Source organism: Pseudorasbora parva, chromosome 18 (genome assembly GCF_024679245.1).
Source record: "Pseudorasbora parva isolate DD20220531a chromosome 18, ASM2467924v1, whole genome shotgun sequence".
NCBI classification, from domain to species: domain Eukaryota; kingdom Metazoa; phylum Chordata; class Actinopteri; order Cypriniformes; family Gobionidae; genus Pseudorasbora; species Pseudorasbora parva.
Genome location: NC_090189.1, coordinates 9,258,776 through 9,283,837, shown reverse-complemented (window position 1 = coordinate 9,283,837; position 25,062 = coordinate 9,258,776). Strand labels below are relative to the sequence as shown.

General features: G+C 36.5%; 1 protein-coding gene across 3 annotated transcripts in view; it reads left to right on the top strand.

Moving 5' to 3' along the window:
- The window catches only part of pde8b (phosphodiesterase 8B), a 105,555-nt gene that overhangs the window by 73,973 nt on the left and 6,520 nt on the right, over positions 1 to 25,062 (top strand). For all 3 annotated transcript variants that reach the window (XM_067424248.1, XM_067424247.1, XM_067424249.1), the window contains exons 11-21: positions 1,817 to 1,868; positions 3,731 to 3,808; positions 4,118 to 4,194; positions 5,616 to 5,780; positions 8,686 to 8,743; positions 10,185 to 10,314; positions 10,414 to 10,612; positions 12,430 to 12,647; positions 12,725 to 12,863; positions 12,944 to 13,111; positions 14,156 to 14,285. In XM_067424248.1, the coding sequence (XP_067280349.1) occupies positions 1,817 to 1,868; positions 3,731 to 3,808; positions 4,118 to 4,194; positions 5,616 to 5,780; positions 8,686 to 8,743; positions 10,185 to 10,314; positions 10,414 to 10,612; positions 12,430 to 12,647; positions 12,725 to 12,863; positions 12,944 to 13,111; positions 14,156 to 14,285 (1,414 nt within the window). The remainder of the gene's footprint in view (positions 1 to 1,816; positions 1,869 to 3,730; positions 3,809 to 4,117; positions 4,195 to 5,615; positions 5,781 to 8,685; positions 8,744 to 10,184; positions 10,315 to 10,413; positions 10,613 to 12,429; positions 12,648 to 12,724; positions 12,864 to 12,943; positions 13,112 to 14,155; positions 14,286 to 25,062) is intronic.

Genomic DNA, 25,062 nt, shown 5'->3' with positions numbered 1-25,062 from the left:
TGGTGCAGTGAGGGTGTTTGTCATGAAATCTGTGGTCTCGGTTAATCAGATTTTGTGACCTCTTCCTTCAGGCCGATGTAACTAGGCTCTTCTATCCTCTTACCTACATGGCATCTATTTTTGAGTGTGTGTTTCTGCACATGTTTAAGTTTTAAAGTATGTGCAATATAGCCATGTTCTGTTTCTGTCAGTAGCATGTAACTTTTACTAAAATCTAACCATCACATTTTTGTCAGTGCTCTCTAATCTCTAACCTAAGACTGAAAATCCTGTTTCATTCATTCAAAACTTGATCATGTTAAAAGGATTAAATGGATTGTCGCTGGCAGGATTTCCATCTAGGTGAACTCAACAAATGCTTAACCCATATCTGATCAGGCACAAACCAGACATAGTGACAAGAGAATAAATCCTCTTTGTTCAATGATGTTGATTTGAGTCTCTATCATAATCAGCCACAACAAACAACGGGCAACAAGACATTTTGTTAGTTGCTTGGTTTTCAGACACAATGTGTGATTAAACTCAAGTTGTGATTTTTATTGTGAAAGTTATTTTTATTTATATGATTCAAAAGTGGAGTGGGGATCAGTAAGATTTTTTGGGCCAGATTAACTAAACAGAGCAAATTAGTGTGAGAGCGCGATTCCATAAAAGTGCCAATGGGAGTGGACAGTTCTACGTGTGATCTACTGACAATGCAAAAATTAAATAACACAGATGCAGCTGGATCATTTCCATAATGACCAACAATTTTCTACCTGTTAGCGTCTGGTTTAAGACAGGCTTTTTTTCGGTACACATTTGGTGCAAACACTAGTAAATTGTTGAGCGCAAACCTTTGTAAATCACCTTGAATGATTCATTTAAATACTCTCTTTCCATAAATTTTGCACCTAAAAGAGAAACTCTGACAAATGTATATGCAAAAAGGTCAGCCGCAAAAATAACCCTGTCCACTGCCTTTCAGCGCTAATTCATCACTGCACGTCTTTAGTAAATCCTGACAAATGTTTTTAACACCAAAAGAGGGATTGCACAGGTGCAAGCTGTTAGTAAATCTGGCCCTCAATGTTTTTGAAAGAAGTCTCTTATGCTCACCTAGGCTAAAATGAAGTGAAACAGTAATATTGTAAACTATTGAAACAGTTTTGTATTTTAAATGCTTCTCAAGAAACATTTACCATCAATGTTTAATGTTGTGCTGCTTCATCTTTTTGTGGAAACTGGGACTAAAATTCTGATGTATCTGATTGAATGTAATTATTTAATTTAAATGATAAATGTCTTTGCTCTCATTTTAAAGCATCCTTGCTGAATAAAAGTTCTTAATGCTTTTGAATGGTAGTGTATTTATATTTAATTACATTTAACAATATTTAGATTTAATTAAATATTATTTATTCTTATTTAATATATTTTAATATTTAACTTTTTTTAAATAAGAGTTTTTAGTAGCATTTTTGTTTTAGTGATAGTATTGAAATTAGTATCAAGTATTGACTGGTATTGGTACTAAAATGTTGGTAAATGTAACAACCCCATGGCATACTGTAGCTTGTTCTGGCCAAGAACCACCCACTTAGACAACAAGGGGATCATCTCACCAATATTTTAACAACCAATCCTGTCTGATGCTGGGAATAGCATGTAAACTCTCTAAACTTACCCTCTTAATTCCACACAAAAGATAATCACCCTCTAATTGTCACTTTATATAATTTTCCATTGTTGTGTTGTTGCAAGAGATCAGTGAGAGCTGAAACGTGTGTGTAGAGAGAGGGAGAGAAAGAGCTAATCAGATCTGTGTTTGCAGGTTCATAAGTTGAGCAAAGAAGACAAATGCTGTGTTGAACACTCACAATCAGGTACAATACCAGACCGTCTGCCTTTGTGTTTGTTTGCTTACTGTTTGTGTTTGAATCCCTCTTACACTATTGCTTAATTATCCCACTTGAACCCATTACAGGTTTTTATAGATTTGGATTGTGCGACAAGATGTGAAGCAAACAAAAGTGTGATTGAGAATGCACAGATCAATGTTGGATTGAGAAGTAGAGAGAAAAGATAGAGAGAGAGGTCATGGGGCAGAATAGCCAGATGGCTGCAGTGCACCCTGGGACTGTCAGACTGGTAAAATTAGCCATAATATTTTGCCTGTCAGTATATGTTACATGACACAATACAATTACCGTAACTGCAGTCACCATTTCACATCATTTGTGCTGTTTTCTAGGGCAGGAATCACTATTACTATTGTAAATACTACTTGACAGTTTTTCTCAGTTGCTTTGATGCATTTCTCAAATCACAACTGAAATTCTCAAAACTACATGTTCAAACTCCACATCATCTAGTCTTTTAAACAAATTGCAAATGCTTGGTACATTAATGCAATTGATTATCTACAATTGTCGGCTGTTTCCTACATTATCAATTGCTTATGTAATGTTGATCAAAATATGGTTCCCAGTCTTACCCAGGGCCAACCCACCATTTTGCGGGTGGATTTCAGCTGTGGCGTGTAAAAGTCACTTTAACTAGCTTTGTGCAGGACACTAAAATTCATTTATGTAAGTGAGGATAGCAAAATAAAATAACATGACATGTTATAACCAACAATTATTTATAGTGATTTATTTATATATTATTTATATAAAAAAATTTAATGGGACCAAAATGATTCAGACACTTGAGCATGTTTTGCTGAAGTGTTTTTTCTTTAACTGCTAATGTGACCTTTTACACCACAGACTGAAAAAATCAAGCATTGCTTGGTCATTGGTTGACCTTAAATTGCATTATCTAATTGTGTACCTAAATTTAACAGCTGACGGCAGGCTGATTGGTTGATTGTAAACCATTACATATCCTTTCTATCAAAGTTATCTGATATATTATCAAGAGCAATTTTGATACTCACAGTATAATTTATTAATATTTAATACATAGAATAATACACAGAGTAATGTGTGAATATGTGCTGTTGAAATGTATATATGCCATAAAGATAAAGTGCTGTATTTTGCATTTTGACAATCATATCCATAATCATATCCATAATTGTAGCCATATTTTACATCTGAAAATACGGACTGACTACACTGTTATATTGACAACATGACTAAGCATTTTGACTATCTTGTTTGTGAATAATGACATAGATATATAGTATATAATAATAATATAGTTAACTAATGGTTTGAGCAACCACTAACCATTTATCATTTAACTGTGTGTGTAACTAGTCCCATGCCGTTGTCATTGTGGACATAATTAATGCCTCAAATCTTTCCTAGCAATCAGACATACAATTTTTGTTTTGTGGATTTCAGCATACCGAAATATCAGAGTAAGCATTTACCTAGCAACCATCCAGAGTACCATAGCAACCACTTGGTGACACCCTGCAGCCTTGTAGAAGACCTTATCAACTGTATAGCAATGCAACAAAAAAAAACTTAACAAAGCCCTGCCAGTATCATATCAACAGCTTTTTCGTTAAACATATTTGAGCATCTAGTCTTTTTTTTTTATTACTTTTATTAGGAATGTGTGTGATTTGACTCCGTTGCTTCATGATGTCATTGCTGTGCTTGTGATGATGTTGATCATGATGATGATGATGATGATAAAAAAAATAGTAATGCTGGGTGGCCGTGTAAGAGATGATTAATGTAGTTGCGTCTTTATCTACGTGTGCACTCATTCCTCTTTTGTCTTTATCCAGAGTGCAATTCCTTGCGTCACAAGGACAGGAGGAAAGAGTCTGTGGACGTCAGATCCATCAGCTCTCACAGCAGTGATGGTAAGAGAAAGAGAGGATGTGTTTCATCAGAATACACAATCAGTGAGGGAAAGCAGTTCAGAAATAATTATGAAGAGAAATAGGGAGAAAAGCTAGGAAAATTAGGTGTGTGTGTGTGTGTGTGTGTGTGAGAGAGAGAGAGAGAAAGAGAGAGAGAGAGAGAGAGAGAGAGAGAGAGCTCTAGATAAGAGGGGCTTTTTGTGACGTAGTTTGATGGCATCAGCACACCCACAGTCTCAGTGCACTCTGACGCAGACAGAGCTATTTCAAGAGCTTTTTTTTTTTATTCTCTCTCTTCCTCTCTTTTAGCTCCCAGTCTACAGAATCGCAGATATTCCTCTATGGCCCGAATCCACTCCATGACTATTGAGGCTCCGATCACTAAGGTATACCTGCATTATTATAAACACCTGGAAACAAAAAGTTTGCATAACTAACGATAACTCGGAAACACTCTGTCCTTTATGGAAAATTATATTCATCAATACAGAATCATCTGTCAAGAAGTAATACATAAAAACTATAAGCAATAGCTGTTAAATTTGACCTTGATTGAATAGCAATTCACATAAATTCAGGAAAATGAGTTGTCTGTCTTGTCTGTCTGTCTATCTGTCTGTCTGTCTATCTATCTGTCTGTTGATCTGTCTGTCTATCTGTCTGTCTGTCGATATGTGTCTGTATTTATATCTCTGTCTGTTTATCTATCTATCTATCTATCTATCTATCTATCTATCTATCTATCATCTGTTGATGTCTGTCTATCTCTCTCTGTATATCTATCTATCTTTCTATTGATCTATCTATCTATCTTTTGATCTATCTTTTGATCTATCTATCTATCTATCTATCTATCTATCTATCTATCTATCTATCTATCTATCTATCTATCTATCTATCTATCTATCTATCTATCTATCTATCTATCTATCTATCTATCTGTTGATGTCTGTCTATCTATCTATCTATCTATCTATCTATCTATCTATCTATCTATCTATCTATCTATCTATCTATCTATCTATCTATCTATCTATCTATCTATCTATCTATCTATCTATCTATCTATCTATCTATCTATCTATCTATCTATCTGTTGATGTCTGTCTATCTCTCTCTGTATATCTATCTATCTATCTATCTATCTATCTATCTATCTATCTATCTATCTATCTTTCTTTTGATCTATCTATCTATCTATCTATCTATCTATCTATCTATCTATCTATCTATCTATCTATCTATCTATCTATCTATCTATCTATCTATCTATCTATCTATCTATCTATCTATCTATCTGTTGATGTATGTCTATCTCTCTCTGTATATCATCTATCTATCTATCTATCTATCTATCTATCTATCTATCTATCTATCTATCTATCTATCTATCTATCTATCTATCTATCTATCTATCTATCTATCTATCTATCTATCTATCTATCTATCTATCTATCTATCTATCTATCTATCTGTTTTTTTTACTTTTCAAACTTCCAAACAAGCCTTTGTAAAGCTAACATTCAGTGTTTACAAACTTACATGTTTCTAGTAAAAAAAATAGCAGTTATGGATTTATTTCAATTTTAACCCTTGGATTTCACGCTGACTACCTTTGTCTGTCTGCGGCTGTATATTTACGATTACTTGGTCATGGCTCAGGATTTGTTTGTGACAATGGAAGCAAAACAGATGTCAAAAGGGGAAATTCTTTACAGAGATATTTATGGATCTAATCCTTTGATTAGTGGTTTGTTGTTGTCTCACCCTCTGTCTTCAGTCTGCCTGTATTTTGTCGCCTTTGTAGGTGATAAATATCATTAACGCAGCACAGGAGAGCAGTCCCGTCACAGTAGCGGAAGCTCTGGATCGTGTTCTGGAGATTTTGCGGACCACCGAACTCTACTCCCCCCAGCTGGCCTCCAAAGAAGACGACCCTCACACCAATGACCTGGTGGGGGGGCTTATGAGTGTAAGTGAAGGTTCAGTGGTTATTTGGCATGTCTGTTACATTCTCCATTACTAGGATCCACCTTTTATTCTTAAAGATATTTTATTTTATTTTATAACTATATTTTTATATTTTTATTTCAAAAGAGCAAGACTCCTGTTCGGAACTAAATGGCACACCAGACTACAAGTCATCTCAAACCACATGAAATACTGCTTAAAACTCATTCAGTACAGATCAATATTAAATAGCCGAGAAATTCCACAGACTGATTTCCTTTACGCAAATAAAAACTAGAGCAGATTTTTTCAGCTGGGAATCATAATTACGGGAGATATTCAGACTTGCTCTGCCAGGAAACAGTTCTTACAGTGTGTGATTGTAAGTCAATGGCAGTCATTAGATCTGAATGCTCTTGTTTTTGTGGCACAGATATATTGAGCTCCATGCTGCCTGGCACGGGGTGTTTCACAGTTAGCCAGCAGTCTGTGACGACAGTGCTGCGTTTGTTTACACTGCAGTCTCACTGTCTGCCATCTCTATGTCTCCCCCTTTGAAAGTATTCCACTTTTAGACAACAAAAGAGTTGTTAGACTAAAGGAGTCTTCACACGGGCAGAGATTTGCAGGGACAGGCAGAACAGAAGTCACTGATTTGAGAGTTGGTGATTTCAGTTGAGCAGAATATCAATGAACAGTGAAGCTCAAATTATCAGCCCTCCTGATAAAGCTGGATACAAATACCAAGAAGTTTTAACGGTTTACTTTTTGGCTACAGACATGAGTTCGAGGATTGTTATTTGGCAGAGTTCCCACAGTCCTTGAAAAGGTATCAGGTCAGGAAAAAAACATGGAAATAAATGTAAAAGTTAATTGAAATGTCTAATTATGCTCAGTTATAGGGCGAGTAAAAAATATGCATGGTATTATAAAAGTATACTTAAGCTAAAATTAAAATAATGGCGGGTAGAGACTTTAAGATAAACTGTAGAAAGAAAAATAAACACATCTTAAGCACAGAATATTGTAAGAGGACTTTTTTTTTGCAATTGTGCCTTTGAACGATTACATAATTGTGACATCTGTAATTGTGGCATCTTTAATTGTAATTGCGCAGCTCCGTTTCAGTTATGAAATATGCAAAGATTTTTTAAAATCCTTATATAGTGATCACAACTGGAAAAGTAATGGGAAAATCATGGGAAATCAGTGCAGAGAAAAACAAGTAACATGTTGCAGATGGAGTAAAACAGTATAATTATTTTTATTATTATGTAGGAATGTTTATTAACTATTATCTGAAAGATGGCATTGAATATATCTACTTTTAAAAATTGTAATTTTGTTTATACTTTCAAAACTGCTTAACTTTCAGGGCCAAATATACTAAACAGGGCAAATAAGTGCGAGCGCGCTATTCCCAAAAAGGTGCAGAATGGGAGTAGTTCTGCAAATGATCTACAGATCAATTATATATTAAAGAACACAGATGCATTCGAATCGTTTCCATATAGAGTGGTGCAGTTATGACATCTTTGTAGGCCAATCAGCAGGTTCCCTCGGGAAAAACCCAATAGGATTTTCCCATAGGCTTTTGGACTAATGCAAAAAAGTTTTGTCCATCAAGGTAATTATCACAAATGAACACAACTTGTATTAATTTTAAAGTGTAAATGTAGTCAGCAGAAGTTAAAAGCTAAACGGACTACACCAGTCGCTCGATTTAAATGTCAACATGGCTAAGCTTCCGACACACTTTTAAGTTTTTACCTAAAAACAGAACATTTGAGTTGGAATAGTTTATAAAAGCACAATTATGAGCATAACGAGGCTGTAAAAATGGACTGAGCTTACCTTTATGGCCTTACTTTTAATCACCTTGACAGCCTCTGTAGTCCCATTTAACCACTTGTTAGCAACCGCCCTTTTTCAGGACACGTAACGGCTTCAAAAAAAATAAAAAATAATGTCGTAGAATAAGTGTCTTGAGCTTGTGTTCACCACAAATCTTATTTCAGCCATTTAACCAAAACCCAACTGACTTTGGGACAAGGAAACCAGAAGAGCTAAAATGCTTCTTGCTTCCACATTTGTCCTGCAAAGTAATGTCATACGTGCACCACTCCATCAACCAACACAATAACCAAGAACAGTACAGATTAGTGTCTAAAAGAGGGTTTTTTGGGTGGGAAGTAAATTATTAGCACAAATACCAGTAAATTGACAATCACAAACGTTAGTAAATCACCTCATATTATTATTACCAAAATGTAAATATATCAGAAAATAACATTTGCAGCTCTGTTTATTGATTTTACACAAAAACAAAAAAATCCCAACACAACAAACAAAACTGTTTGTCACTCTCAGTTGCACATGGAATAAGTATGAGAAGGGGAAAAGGGTGAGGTATAATCTAAAAGGTGAATCTACAAGACAGATTCAGGTCGCTTTCTTTTGTAATTGTCACTTTTCTCTGTTGCATGACGGTCAAGCGGATGCGATGCACAAATCTCAAGAGTTTAAATGACCTTTTTGGTAGGTGACCTTTTAAGGGAGAGGTCAAAGGAGTTGAGAGAGTGCAGCTCGAAGCCTGTGAACATTACAGACGGGATGTGTGTGTCATATTTATGAATATACAGTTGTATTATCCTACGCCTGTAACATCTCAGACAGAGTTTGTTTTAAGTACAGGATGAGTCTATTTGAATCTGGATCTGTTTTCTCCATTTAATATCCTCCAGGCCTGATAAATGGCTTTTCTCATGAGAGCATGCAAACGCGAGTGAGTTATGGGTTGCGTGGTAGTGCTGTGCTTAAGTGTATTGTTATGATTATGTTGGCTGGAAACAGTATTTTGGCTTCCTCAAGTCTTTTTCTCTTTCATTTCAGTCAGATATATTGATGTGTATTTTTCTTCAATACAGGACGGACTCAGAAGGCTCTCTGGGAATGAATATGTCTTCTCCAAAAGTGCATTACAGAGTATGTTCTACCCCTGAAAATGATTATTATTATACAGATTGGATGAAAATGTGGATGTTGTTAACTAGCTTTAATAATAAAGTATAATTAAAGACAGAATAAATTACAACTTCACACTACTTACCTTATTGCAGCATATCAATTGTATAGCATCATAGGATATAATATTCAGGCTAACAGTTGAGAGTTTTATTATATTACTTGATATAACAAAACAAACAAAAAACAAACAAAAAAAAAAAAAAAATATATATATATATATATATATATATATATATATATATATATATATATATATATATATATATACGTGCACACACAGAACAGGCATAACATTATGACAGGTGAAGTGAATAACACTGATTATCTCTTCATCACGGCACCTGTTAGTGGGTGGAATATATTGGGCAGCAAGTGAACATTTTGTCATCAAAGTTGATGTGTTAGAAGCAGAAAAATGGACAAGTGTAAGGATTTGATCTATTTTGTCAAGGGCCAAATTGTGATGGCTAGACAACTGGGTCAGAGCATCTCCAAAACTGCAGCTCTTTTGGGGTGTTCCTGGTCTGCAGTGGTCAGGATCTATCAAAAGTGCTCCAAGGAAGGAACAGTGGTGAACCAGCGAAACGGTCAGTGGCGGCCAACGCTCATTGATGCACTTAGGGAGCGAAGGCTGGCCCTTGTTGTCCGATCAAACAGACGAGCTACTGTAGCTCAACTGTAGCTCTACTGTAGCTGAGCCTGGTATGATGAATCACTTTTTCTTTTTTTATATATATATAGCACGTAGATGGCCGGGTGTGTGTGTCACCTACCTGGGGAACACATGGCACTAGTATGCACTATGCGAAGAAGGCAAGCCGGCAGAGGCAGTGTGATGCTTTGGACCATGTTTTGCTAGGGAACCTTGGGTCCTGCCATCCATGTGGATGTTACTTTGACACGTACCACCTACCTAAGCATTGTTGCAGACCATCTACACCATGGATTCATGGAAACGGTATTCCCTGGTGGCTGTGACCTCTTTCAGCAGGATAATGCGCCCTGCCACAAAGCAAAAAATGGTTTCAGGAGTGCAACAAGTTTGAGGTGTTGACTTGGTCTCCAAATTCCCCAGATCTCAATCCAATCGAGCACCTGTAGGATGTGCTGATCAAACAAGTCCGATACACGGAGGCCCCACCTTGCACCTTACAGGACTTAAAGGATCTGCAGCTAACATCTTGATGCCAGATACCACAGCACACCATCAAGGGTCTAACAGAGTCCATGCCTTGTCGGGTCAGGGCTGTTTTAACAGCAAAAGAGGACCAACACAATATTAGGTCATAATGTTTTGCCTGATCGGTGTATATTATATAAACATCTATGTTAGATCAAAGTCTGAATTATGTGTCATTCTGCCATATTCCATCTTGACCTTGAACCTTTGACCCCTAAGATATGAGTCAGAGTCAGCTGGCAGTACCTGTACCATTAAACGACATCCCGCCATCCATCGCAGAGCTGCTCAACGAGGAGGAACGTTGGGAATTCAATATCCTGGAGCTGGAAGCAGTTACACACAAGAGGTACCATAAAGTTAGATCATTGTCCTGTTTATTTTTTGTGTAGAACTTTATTTTTAATGCGAAAAGTTCTGAGTGATAGTGTTGTGTGTGCACATGCAGGCCGCTATCATACCTGGGTCTGAAGATCTTCTCTGCTTTTGGCGTGTGTGAGTTCCTGAACTGCCCAGAGGCCACACTGCGTTCGTGGCTGCAGGTGATCGAGGCTAATTACCACGCCTCTAACTCCTACCACAACTCAACACACGCCGCAGACGTTCTGCACGCCACAGCATACTTCCTGCGCAAGGAAAGAGTAAAGGTAATCCTGACAACCAATCAGAATCAGGCAATTGGTATTATGATGTCTCAATTTACACTTTGATCAAAAGTAGTATCCTTTTAAAAAAAGAGAAAGAGATCCTTCTAGAAGTGCCTTAACTGACAATTTAGTAAGAATTTTGTTAACTTCAAGCATTCATCAGGCCTGATTATCAATCATTCAAGAGTATATTGTACATTGTTTTACATTTCTTTAAAAAAAATAACAAAAGAAATGCATTAAATTATTTTTTTTAAATGCCCTTATAAATAAATGTATAATTTATTTTTAAAAATTAAAGTTGTGGCATACTGTTAAAGTAGCCAAATAAAATATAAACTGGAATGAATCTGAATTTTATCAAAATTATCCAGACTGAATTGTTAAATAGTGACTTTTTCTAAATAACTAATCTTCATAGTTTTCTAAATAATATTATTATATGCAAAACTGTATATTAATTGATTATTCAAATACATTTTTGTACATTTCTAAAAATATATTAAATTCTATTACGTATTAAAGGGTTAGTTCTCCCAAAAATGAAATTGATGTCATTAATGACTCACCCTAATGCCGTTCCACACCCCTAAGACCTCCGTTCATCTCCAGAACACAGTTTAAGATATTTTATATTTAGTCTGAGAGTGTATGGAAGTGTATGCACACTATACTGTCCATGTCCAGAAAGGGAATAAAAACATCACAGTAGTCCAAATGTGACATCAGTTAGTTAGTTAGAATCTCTTGAAGCATCGAATACATTTTGGTCCAAAAATAACAAAAACTGCGACTTTATTCAGCATTGTCTTCTCTTCCGGGTTTGTTTTCAAACCTCAAATAAAGATTCAAACGGTTATGAATCAGCGTATTGATTCAAGATTCAGATCGCGTATAAAACTGCTGAAATCAGATTTTAATGAAAATTAGAATAGTATTTTTTTTTTAAAGAAAAGTATTTAAGTGCTTGAAATATATTTTTTATATTAATATTTAACATAAATTTGTAATACTTAATGGTAATTTAATCTTGGGGGGGGGGGGTGAAATGCTGTCTCATGCATACTGAGCACGCCCATAAACACTCGCTCAGCTGCAGATCCAGTCGTCGATGAACACTTATGTCGGTTATAGTCGCGCGCCGCGCTCTACTTTATTCCTATGGGTGACATCGAGCGACTTCAACGCTTCAGCACAGCATTCCGGGAAGACAGCGCTGCATTTGAACCGATTTGAACGCAAAAATGATGGGAAGCTTCACAACATCGCTTCAGTCGTGTCGCGAAGTGGATTTCCACGGTCACTGCTGTCACAGGACTTCATCAAATCATACCAAAGAAGTGTGTTTTTGACGGAGCGGTCCCAGCGATAAAGGTTCGGTCCTGCTTTGGAAGCAGCCGGTGAGTAAAACTCAAATGTCTATGCTGTTGGCTATCGTCGCGTGAGTAAACATCAGTAAACGACACGATCGCGTGCTTCGTCATTCAAATGCGCTAACGGTTACTCCATTGTTGTTCTGTGTATAACGTTACACTAGTCTGATGTGCAAAACCGTTTTGCTTGCTACTGCTAAGGTTTAGTCACATAGTCCATAACCCGAATCATGTCCTCATAAACTGCGAGTAAAGACACACGAATGTTGACAGGCCACTAAATACAGTACATACCACAGAGACGGACGTCCTGATGTTGCTGTTTCTCATGTTCAATTTATTTCAGCCCCCGAATCTGATTCTGGATCGATAGCCATGGGTTCCTCCATTTTGGGTTACTTTTGAAACATGTTTACACCAGCTGTGTCTCTGCTGTGTTTTCAGGGCAGTCTTGACCAGTTAGATGAAGTTGCAGCGCTATTGGCAGCCACAGTTCATGACGTTGATCACCCGGGCCGTACCAACTCATTCCTGTGCAATGCAGGTAGTGAGCTGGCGATTCTGTACAACGACACAGCCGTCCTGGAGAGTCACCACGCCGCTCTTGCGTTCCAGCTTACTGTACGAGACAGCAAGTGCAACATCTTCAAAAACATGGAAAGGTATCAGTGTCTGCTTAACAATTTTGCATAACTCATATTGGTACAGTACTTAACTCACTCAACCTCTCAATATTCAGGACTCAGTTTCGGACCCTACGGCAGGCCATTATTGACATGGTGTTGGCAACAGAAATGACTCGACACTTTGAACATGTCAATAAGTTCGTAAACAGCATCAACAAACCCATGAGTGCCATTGAGGAGACGAGCTCCAATGTAAGAATCACAATATTTTTACCATACTTGTACGTATGTAAGAGTGAAATCTAAACACTGCTGATCTGCTTGGGAAACAGAGTGAAGGCAGTGATTGTGAGGGACAGGCCAGTATTCGCAACTCTCCTGAGAATCGTCTGTTAATTAAACGGATGCTGATTAAATGTGCCGACGTGGCCAATCCCTGCAGACCTCTGGAGCTCTGCATTGAATGGGCTGGTCGCATTTCAGAGGAATACTTTGCTCAGGTAAACACATTCAGCATATGCATCAGTGTTCCCTCATGCACATGCTTATAATGTTTTTCCGATTTTAATTGTCATTTAAATTCCATAACACAATGTATTTCTAATTGAAACCAGAGTATTCAGTAGTAAATATTGTAGGGCAGGACTTTCTATTCATTAAAGAATCCTGAAAAAAAAGCATTATGGTTTCCACAAAAGGATTAAACCGCACAACTGTTTTCAACATTATTTTTTGTTAAAGAAATTATCAATCATATTAGAATGATTTTTGAAAAATCATGTGCCACTGAAAACTGGAGTAATGATAAAATTCAGCTTTGATCACAGGAATAAATAAAACATTTTATATTACAAAATATTCCTGCATCAAATCATATGCAGGATATATATTGAAATACTACAATTTAAAATAATTGTTTTCTGTTTTAATATACTTTAAAATATAATTTATTACTGTGATCAAAGCTGAATTTTCAGCATCATTACTCCAGTCTTCAGTGTCACCTTCAGAAAATTATTCTAAAAGGATGATTTATTATCAATGTTGGAATCAGTTTATTTATTTATTTTATAACCTAATACTTTTTTCCGGATTATTGATAAATAAAAAGTTAAAAAAGAATAGCATTTATTTTTAGAAATCTTTTTTAACGCTTTACTCTACCGTTCAGTTTGGGGCATAGGTTTAAAAATATATATTAAGCAGCATAAATGTTTACAGCATTGATAATAACGCAGTATCAAATAATCATATTAGAATGATTTCTGAAGGATCATGTGACAGTGACAATGATGCTGAAAATTCAGCTTTGATCACAGAAATACATTATTTTATAGTATATTAAAATAGAAAAACAGTATTTGAAATTGTTATAATTTTTCACAATATTACAGTTTTTCTGTATTTTTGAACAAACGAATGCAGGCTTAATGAGCAGGAGAGACTTCTTTCAAAAACATTAAAAATAGTAATGTGTCCAAACTTTTGACTGGTAAAGTATTGAAGTCTCCACTTCTGTGTTTGTAATCTCCCTCTTTCCCTAGACTGATGAGGAGAAAAGACAAGGTTTGCCGGTTGTCATGCCAGTGTTTGACCGGAATACCTGCAGCATTCCTAAATCCCAGATCTCATTTATCGACTATTTCATCACAGACATGTTTGATGCCTGGGATGGTAAATATGCGCATACTCTCACACACGATACATTTTCAGCATTTTGACATTATTTTTATATTTATCTCAGTATTTATGTTTTTGTAATTTCCATTAGTTTTCTTATAGTTTTAAGTCATTTTAATACCTTGGAAACTAGCTGAAATAAAATGCTTTGTGTTTTTATATTTTATTTCAGTTAATGTTTATAAGTAACACAAATATTTTGTATGTTTTTAGTTTTAGTTCACTATAATAAACCTTCCTCACAACCACAGTTGCCAAGATTGAAATATTAGAAAAAAAATTTAACTAAACTACCGGCACAGTAAAAAGGCAACAACAAATCACTAATTTCTGAACGCAAGAAAAAGTGTCATTTTATTTAAATGTACACAGACATAATGATGTTGATCATCACTCAAAAATGTACAGCAAAGTGACATTTTACCTGTCCTGAGTAGGGATGGGTATCGTTAAGGTTTTAACGGTATTACTACTCTTACCGATACTGCTTATCGGTCCGGTACCTTAACGGTATTCTTATCGGTACTTTTTGAGATTTTATATATATATATATATATATATATATATATATATATATATATATATATATATATATATATATATATATATATATATATATATATATATATATATATATATATATATATACACACACACACACACAGCCTACACATGCAGTGCTTTCATTTCAGGAAGAATTCTACTAATCAAATGTAAAATAACACTGTTCATCATAAATAGCCAAATTAATGCTTATTAAAGCTAAAGTTATTCATTCAAGAGCTGTGAGTGATTTTCTCTCTTTGCATTTGGTTGTTTAATTCGCAGTATTTCGTCAGCATGTTTATTTACACCGCTGCCTCTTTAAGACAGATGTGCAGATCTATAGGCGACTGATAATAGGCAGATGGACTATATTTTCTCTTGATTATATCCATAATATCTACGTCCATTTTAGACACAAACTGTGTAGTGTTTAAGAGACTCTCCAAGCCGGTCATTTTGACACAGATGTTTGTGTACATTTGATCGTTTAGACGCGAGTGTGAAACCGAAAGTCTAATTTGCTCGTCTCGTAGCGGCTGTTTCAGAGCGCGCGTCGACTTGGGAACAATCTCTTGCGGACATTTTTCTGCTTTTAATCGCTCTTTTTATTATTAAACGCGTCCCACAATTTACCAGCAGTGGCTAGACTGTATTTTACAACAATCACTGCTCGTGCGGATTCTGTCATTACGTTTGAGTTTTATGGAGAAATGACAGCGTAGGCTACTGCTGCAAAGGGAATTAAGTTGGGCTAGACATAAATATTATTATTATAATCTTTGGAAGACAAAATCTAAAATAAAAGTGGACTATCACAGATCTAAAGTGTAACCAGGCTATGTTTGAATGTTTGGTTCTGTCCTCGGCTCAGGGGCGTAGGAGCGACTTTGACATTGGGGGGGACATTTTCGCCGCTATGAATCAACGTCCATCCCACCAACATAATAGTAACAGTAGCCTATAGTGACGTGGTACAAAATGTATAGAATCACAAACAGCAAATAAATAAACAAAATCATCAGTTTATCATCTGTTTAAATCATCTGTTTATTATTACACAAATATTGAAGTTGGGAAACATAAAAGTGTACAAACCCCTCCTGTAATTGCAGGCAGAAAGGAAAGTAGCACTTTAAAAGGCAAATATTTGATTCGTAACCCCCCAAAAATACAACAGTAGAAATATCCTTTAAAAATGTTGTTGTTATTATAAATAATCTCCCATTGAGTGGCGTAACTAATGATGGGCCCCAGTGCAGGCTATTAGGCCCCCCCTAACCTAGCATGTAACACTTTAGGTTTAGGTTTCATTTATATATCAGGATATCGGTTGTTTATTATTATTTACAAATCAAATATTAATGGCTTATTCTGTGTCACCGTAGGGCCTACATCCCTTAATCGTAAAAAAGACACTCTTTTATAATCACAAAGATTCCAAATGTGAGTTATTTAGGGGGGTTGGGGGCTCCCCCGAGAAAATTTAGATTTCTGGGATCTACATATGTGCATTTTAAGATGTTCTGAAGGCCAAAAAAGTAGATAACAATATTACTAAAGACTCATCAAGATGGACATGTTGACATAGGCTACTTTTTTGTGAGTTTGTCCGTTCAAACGCAAGACTTGAAAGAGAACTCTATATTTGCGCGCTGTGAGACTGCGCTCTTTCGGAAGAGTGCACAGAGACAGATGTTCTCATTCGCGTCTTCTGGCACTACACGCGGGTGATTATGGTGAAAATGACTGTCCATATTCGAACCTAAGGCAGCACTCGCATGCATTGAACAAAGTTTATAAAGAGAGACCGTTTTGCCCACGTTTTTCTTTTATAATCGCTGGTGTTAGTGTATCACTGAGGAGCCTGTGCGTGTATCCATCACGAGAAACATAAACAAAGTATTATTTTCAAGTTACAACCCATAGATGCGTCTTCATATGTAAGATGAACCACATCTTTAGACCAGGACGCAGGTCGCGGTTTCTGTTTGCATCATCACATTTCGGACATATTGTTTCGGTGATGAAAGTCTTTCGGCCAAGAATGCACCGAGAATGCACATGGTCCATTTTCGGCCAAATATTTGATGCATCCCTAATTAAAATAATTAATAATAATAATAATAATAATAAATTACATTATGGGCTATTATTTAAACATAAATATGAAACTAAATAGGCTACGGTTTCTTCTGGCTGAAGAACGCACCGGCGAGTTCTGATGTTTTTTTCCCCATCACGAGTCAAGACGAGGGATAGCCTATAACTCGCAATACTCCGTAATTTTTGGCCATACCGATAAATGTGAGACATAATTATAAACTATTAATTGTCTACTTTTATTTGTGTATACTCACATAACAACAAAACTTTGTGCTTTAGTAAAATAAATTAAAAAGGTGCGCTTTCTATCTGTGAGAATCTGAAACTCGGTGAATACATGACATAAACATGAAACACACGTCTAAAGAAAGATTGAAATCGCTAGATTTAAATCAAATAATTCACATTTTATAGTGAATTGTGGAGCTCACTGGGATAGAGCGGAATATCTAGCGGAGCGTCACGCAACTGTGCTCCGCTCACATGCTGAAAAAGGTCAGTAGCCAAGCGTGACGGTAGAGCGCGACAGCCGTGTGAAATCATGTCGATCCAAACCTGTAAATATCTTAAAATTGTGTCCGAAGATGGCCGAGGGTCTTACGGGTTTGGAACGACATGAGGGTGAGTAATAATGACCGAATTCAAATTTTTGTGTGAACTAACCCTTTGACTTTGTAATGCCGTTTTCTGTACAGTATAGCCAAATGCTTGCGTACTCGCCTTTCAATTATACAATGCATTGGAAATTTGGAATAACACGTTTCTTTGTTTCATATAAGATTAAAGTTGGGAAACTTAAACTTGTAGATTAAGTACCCTATTTGAGATTGATTGTATATGAATGCTAATGCATCACAAAAATCCCGTGCTCTATGCACTGCCATTAATTTTTGCGGTAAACACAAATCCGATCAGTTACTCCAGATGGCTTCCACTTGACGTGAACAAATATAAAGTGATCTGCTTGATCGCATCACGGTGATCGCATAATGCCAAGTGTAAACGCAGCCACAATAACTTACCTCTAGAGTAGATTATTTCTGATTACAAGCAAATACATAACAAGTAAATCACATTAGACATACAGCTATTACAGTAGACGCCAATGTCATATGCAGTCAGACTGGATATTTATGAAGCATTCAAGGCTTGGTCAGTCGCACACTCTTTCTTTTTGCGCTGGTGTCATGTGCTCTTTGCTTGATTGTTAATATATCATGTTATCCAAGAATACTATGTCAAAAATGTGTTTTTCTACTGAGTAGTGCTCCATACTATCTACAGCCAGACCGATAAACAAACACTGGAAGTTAACTTCGGGCCAGGCGCGTAACCGTAGCAACGCGCGTGCGTTATGAAGCTGGTGATTTGCGAATGATTATTCAAGCATGAAATCACTCTGGGTTTGACTGGCAAAACCGAATATCTTCTTTGTTGCGCTTTCAAAATTAAAGTTCCAAATGTTACAGTTTTTGTCCCTGCGTATAGGCTAATTTTTGGGTGGGACACATGCAGCATTTTCCAATATTGAGGGGGACACGTCCCCCCCGTCCCCCCCGGTTCCTACGCCAGTGCCTCGGCTGTCGTTTGGGGAGCTCGCTCTCTCTCTCTCTCTCTCTCTCTCTCTCTCTCTCTCTCTCTCTCTCTCTCTCTCTCTCTCTCTCTCTCTCTCTCTCTCTCTCTCTCTCGTCACGTGTATTTTCAAAAGTACCGACAGCAGAACCGATAACGTCCGAGCTTATGGATACAACGGTCTTTCAAAATTCAGCCCCGGGGCCCGTTTAATACCGGTTTTCGGTACCCATCCCTAGTCCTGAGTAAACTATATGAAAATGCAAACTGAAAATGCATGTTTCCAGAAAATCTGATCTAATAGATATTGCCTTAAGATCACTGCAATATTTGTGATTAATTTTATGTAACATAAATATCAAATATTTCACTCAGCTCTATGAAAACTCCACACACTACAAATATGGGGAAAATGTACCAAATTTCCACCAACTGTACAGTTTGTTTGTCTGAATTAGAGAGAGACCCTTAAAATATGATTTATTTTACATGAAATATTTTAAATATATAATAAAAATAATCCATCCCCTTTTTTAAAAAAAACATTGTTCAAAAACCTTAAAATAAATGTAGCACTATATTTTGGCCCAAATATAAATAAACCATTAGTAAACAAAAAAACGAACCTTTGGCAGACACCTTTTTTACAAACAAAAAAAATATCTTAATCTTAAACTTTCAACAAAGAGATGATCAACTGTTTCAGATTCCCTACAAAAACTGCAATCTAGACTATGCAACGGATTCAGAATTGTATCTGTTTGTAGCTATTGCCCAATGTACAATCCGCCACTGAAAATCACCTAATCTTTTCTCAATGGGCTTGTACAGTGACCTCCAACTACCTTTCAGGGAAGATCCTTGCTCAGCTACACCAATCCATTTTGACTCTCTCACCTTGTCAAGAGTTTAAGTTCTATTAGGAACTTTAACACAGATCACGTACAGGGCTTTCTTGGAAAAAAGTTCAAATTTCCAGGTTTAGGTGTTCTAAAAGTCAATAAACACCCTTCAGTCTCTTCCCACTCTCTTACTTCTGCAGTCACATGTATTTTAGGGAATAGTCCATAAAAATTCACCAGATGTAATAGCTGAAGATGCAACAAATTCTTTATTTCTTCCAGCAATCTTTGAAGAATTTGAAGAGGCTGAATGTCTGTTTTAAGATGCAATTCTTCCATTGTAATCCACTGGTTGTCAATCTTTAAATGTCCAATTTTAGAAATGCCACCTTTTATCAGATTATTACGAAGAGTGACTGAATTCAGTAGTTCAATAGACAAAAGTCCATTAAAAAACGTTTCTTCCAGAGGTTGACAAAGTACACAACTCTATTACTTGAGTAAAATTAAAAATACTACTGGTCAAATATTACTTTGTTGCAAGTAAAAGACTTAGAGTAAAAGTACAGAAGTATTTGTTTTTAAAAGTATTTAAGTACATTTGATTTTTTCATGTCAATGCATTATTTTATTATTGTTGTATAAATGCTCATGGTGGTTTAAGCCAGTCAGTGATGCTCCATCTAACATGCCAGTATAAGACTACCTTAAATTAATTTCAATACTTTTAAAGTAACAAAGCTGCTGTCACTTTAAGGATGAATGCACAGACCCTATACTCTGATACACATCCGATATTCTCCCAACTGTTTCCTTTTCTCTTATTTTTTCAGAAAACTGAAACATACTTTCTAAGTATGGCCATGGGTGCACACAGTGTGCCGAAAAACCGTCGTCTTACCATTTGCTCTAAACTAAACGGTGTTCAAAAAATGTTGGGAAATTTCACATGACCCTACAAGAATGATTACTGATAGGATGTCTTAGGAAGGAAAAAAAAAAAAAAAAACTGGATCCACTGACTTTCAAAGATGCTACAGAAATGACTTTAGACTTTGAGGACCTTAATAGAAATGTAGTGGAGAAAAAAGTATGATATTTGTCTTTGTTTCAAATGTAGTGAAGTTTCCCCAAAAAATAATACTCCAGTAAAGTACAGATACTCAAGAAGTGTACTTAAGTACAGTACTCAAGTAGCCTGGATGAACTTAGCCCCGCCCACAACATTTTTAGGTTGGGCAGTTCGGTCTGACATCGCTCCATAGAGGAGTAATTATCTCCGAACTGAAACTGTTCGGACCAATGAAGTCATCAGGTGCGGGCTTTAGACGATGACTGACAGATGATAAACAGTAACGTAATCATGCACGTCATCAAAGGGGCTTGGATTATATTTACTCAAATCTTAAACAGAGAGCTTGTTTGTATATGCATTCACCTTCCTAATTTCTCTCAAAGATGATGATCATGTTGAGTAAGTACTCTGTGTATCAATAAATTATTTTATTTTTTTACAACACCGACTGAGATCGTTTATTCCAGCGGTCTATGATTCTATCTGCGTGTGCAGACAGGGTTGCCAAGTTTTTACAACAAAATCCGCCAACTACTAGCCCTAAACAATAGCTTCTCGGGGGGTTCTCCGGGGGGAAAATGGTGTTTGGGGGGTAAACCGTGTGTTATTTTGGCAAGATTGCCTGCTAAAATTCGCACTCATGGGTCTATATATCACATAAGAGTCGCTTCAACCCTCGGACATATAAAATAACCGCGGAAAAAAACGCTTACTTAGCAACACAGTGCAGTTGAGCTCTGTCTGTTGACATTTGACAATGCGTCGCTTCGTTGCTCTGATTGGTTGTAGGTCTATCCAATTGAGGTCTTTCAGGGTTCGGTTGAAACACGCCTCATAATCACAGCCCAGTGGAGCAGTATCAGACTCATAATCTGACTAGAATTGAGTATGACCACGTCAGGCTAGTACTCAAGTACATTTACTTAGTTTCTGTCCACCTCTCTTCCAAAGTCCAGACGTTAACGCTTTCCAAGGGGAAAAAAAATCTGCCACACTTGTAAAGCTCAAGCATAAAAGTATGTAAGGTCCATATTCTTCAAGTTCATTAAAAACAGATGTCTGTCAAGACCCAAATGACCAACCTCCTCAAAAAGGCACATGCCACTTCCATCCAGTTCTGATCATGATGATAAAGAAACCTTTGGACTGTCTTTGGACGAAAAGCCGTATACCTGGATTTTAATTCAATTAGGCCTTGTCGTCCTTCATTAACTGGTTGATACAAAACTGCTTCTTTCCCCCAGTGCATTCCAGTCCAAAAAAAATTTATGAGAACTCTCTGGATATCCACAAAAACTATCCATTATTGGATCCCCTACATGATAGCTGAGGCAGCAACCAGTTCCACTTAGATACATTAGCACATACTTTATCCTTTACAATCTCCCACTTCCTCCTGACCTCAGTTGAATGTTCATTACAACACAACGCTTGTTATACTCATATTTAACTGTCCAGATGATGCCTTTTCACATACATAAAGACACTTCTTAATTGTGTTTACATCTTTTGATTCTTCACAAATAGTGATATCATCTGCATATGCTGTCGATTTAATTTCATTATGAACACCGTTTCCTACACATACACTAGACACTTTTTTTCCTAGATAAACACAACAAAGGTTCAACTGCTATTATATACAGCTGACCAGACAGAGGACATCCCTCTCTGATTTCAAGTTGTATTGGTGGACTTAAACCTCCTTAAATTTTTACTAAACAAAAAGTAATTGTGTACAGTCTTAATCCAAGAAAGAAAAACATCTCCACAACCAAAATTAGTTGTTTTAACTAAAATATTCATGATCTACACGATCAAATACCTTCTCTTGATCTAACGATAGAAGACCTAAATTAATACCATTTAATTTACAATAATTTAGTAAATCTCTCACAAAATGCATCATATCTGAAATACAGCATGATTGATCTTGCATTACTCTGCAATGCATCCATATCATGGAAAAAAAAAAGTGACCTTATAAGTGCTCACTTGCACTAGCATAGAGCGTTCAACCTAAGAACAATCAACCTAATCTAGCTGCACTTATTCTCTCATGTGAAATTTTTAGCCAAGAATATTGTTTAACTCTTAAAATCCTCTCGCCATACAATCCAACATATCATTTTGAATTAGAATGTTTTTTTTAAAGCATTTTTTTACCTTATCTAAAGTTAAGTCAACTGTACTATTCCAGTCGCCTCCTAATATTAGAAAATCATCTGCATTTACATTTTTCAAAGATTCACTCATAATATTGTGAATGTTTTGCATAAATATTATCTTCACCGAAAAAATTTTTTTCTTTAAAACAAGAAGGCAACCTTTTATAATTCTACTTTCAACAAAATATCAACATTAAAGTAAGATGAAAAACATATGGCAACCCCAGCCTTTAAATGTGTTCCATGACTTGGAGGAACTGCCCTCCCAACACAATCCCTAATCTGCCTCATTACTCTCATCACTGAGGTTCCTGTAAAAATGTTACATGTAAATCTTTAAGCTTAAGAAACTCTGTTAATAAACCAAGTTTTTCTCTATTCCTCACACCCTTTACGTTTAAAGAACTAAAGGCCCTTTCGTACCAGACGCGTAACGGAAAAGCGAAGCAAAAAAGTAAATATTTCGCATGCAAACATTTCGCCTTTAAAACCATTCACATCAGCCGCGACACGAATTTGCGACATTAGAATTCCATTATTCCAAAACATGCGACGACATCTGAGAAAACATGGACACTTCATCATTCAGTGAAGAGGAGCTTTTATTTTATTTTAAAGACCGAAAAGAAGGTTTTGGGTGCACCCATTCTTAAAAGAACAGAGTCTGAAGAGGAGTATGCTGATCTTGTACAGGAGCTAAAACTTTATCATGCCGGTTCTGCACTTACTTTCAAAAAACCGTGGGACTAACCACGCACTTCAGGGAATCAATCGATCCGGAGCAGATGGTTCCAGCTAAGTCACAATGTAAACATTAAAGTGCCACAGATGTAGCGTACTGATGGCAACACGTTCTCTTTCCATAATCGCAGACACAAGGTTTAGAAAAAGAATGCAACAATTTATAACTCAAAAGGTTGTTATTGCTGTCTGTAGCATACAGTGGGTAAACACAGCTGCAGGTGTAAGATACAAATTTAACTAGACCTACTACAGCCGTGTAATCCCGTGAGAAATGCCATGCCTGGCAAAGGTGAATGTTGATTGAATAGCTAGTGACATCAACTGGACATGTCGTCAGCTTTGTTTTCGTGTATTTTATTGGTTGAAGGCGTTTCTGTCGCCGCTAGAGTAAAAAAAAAAAAAAAAAATCACACTAATTATTTGTTACACACAATATCACGTCCTGTGTGAAAGGGCCTTAACTCTTAAATTGTGCACGTCAAAGGAGAGGGAAGGAAACAAGAATGGAAAAGACAGAGAAGGATAGATAAGAGCAGAACCATAACATTGTGAACCTATTTATTCTTTTTCTTTCCTTTTTAAACTATGGTAGCCAGTTCATCACATCCAATTCAATGAAGAACATGACTAAGGTGAGAAATAAATCCATAAAGGATAAAAGGAATTTGTAAAGATCAATCAATTCTCACAGTCAGAGAGAGAGAGAGAGAGAGAGAGAGAGATTCCCAGGAATATTTTGACTCATCCGGTTCTCCTTTAAAGAGATGAAATGGTCCATTAGCAGCAGAAGATGCTGGACTGGGGGGGGGGAAGGATGGGGATCTATTAGATGGTTGCTGAGAGGTTGTGATAATGTTATCCCGAGGTTGAGCTGATTGTGGTGAGCTTTGGAAACTTTAGCATCTTTTTCCCACTGAGCTGAACCCCAGAGAATAAACCTGCTTACTGTCAACACACAACAGCCATGATGTCACGGAAACTTAAAAAAATGTGTGTGTGTGTAAGAGAGTGAGAGCGGGAAAGAGAAAGAATGTGCATCTGCGTGTGTGTGTGTGTGTTTGATTTCCGTAGTCTAGGGTCAGGATGCAGTGAAGCAGAATCTCTTGAGCTCTCCGCAGATTTAGTTCCCAAGGTCACGATCAGGTCAGTTTATCATAGAGGAGCTGCGTGTGTGTGTTTGACTGATTCAGCAGGGGCACTGAAAACATCCTCATGAAGAGGCACCAGAAACCTGAGTGTGTGCATATGTGTGAACATGCAAAATGCCATATGTACTCTCATGCAAACAAAAACACGCACAGTCTACCGTATGTAGTCCGTCTGCCAGAAACCAAGCAACCGAACAGATGGTAATATGAGGGGGGAACATTAGAATGAACAACATTTGCTTACTGTTATGAAAAAACTGCCTTTTATTTGATCAAAAATACAGTAAAAACTGTTATGTTTGGGGAATATTATTACCATTTAAAACAAAAAATATATATTTTAATACATTATTATTTATTCCTGTGATCAAAGCTGGATTTCTAGCATCATTACTCTAGTCACAGTCACATGATCCTTCAGAAATCATTCTAATATGAGGATTTGCTGCTCAAGAAACTCTTATTATTATTATTATTATCATTATTTTTAATTTTATAGTACCATGTCTTTACTGTCACTGTTAATCATTTTAATGCAAGCTAAAAAAAAAAAGTGCAGTTATTGTTAATTCT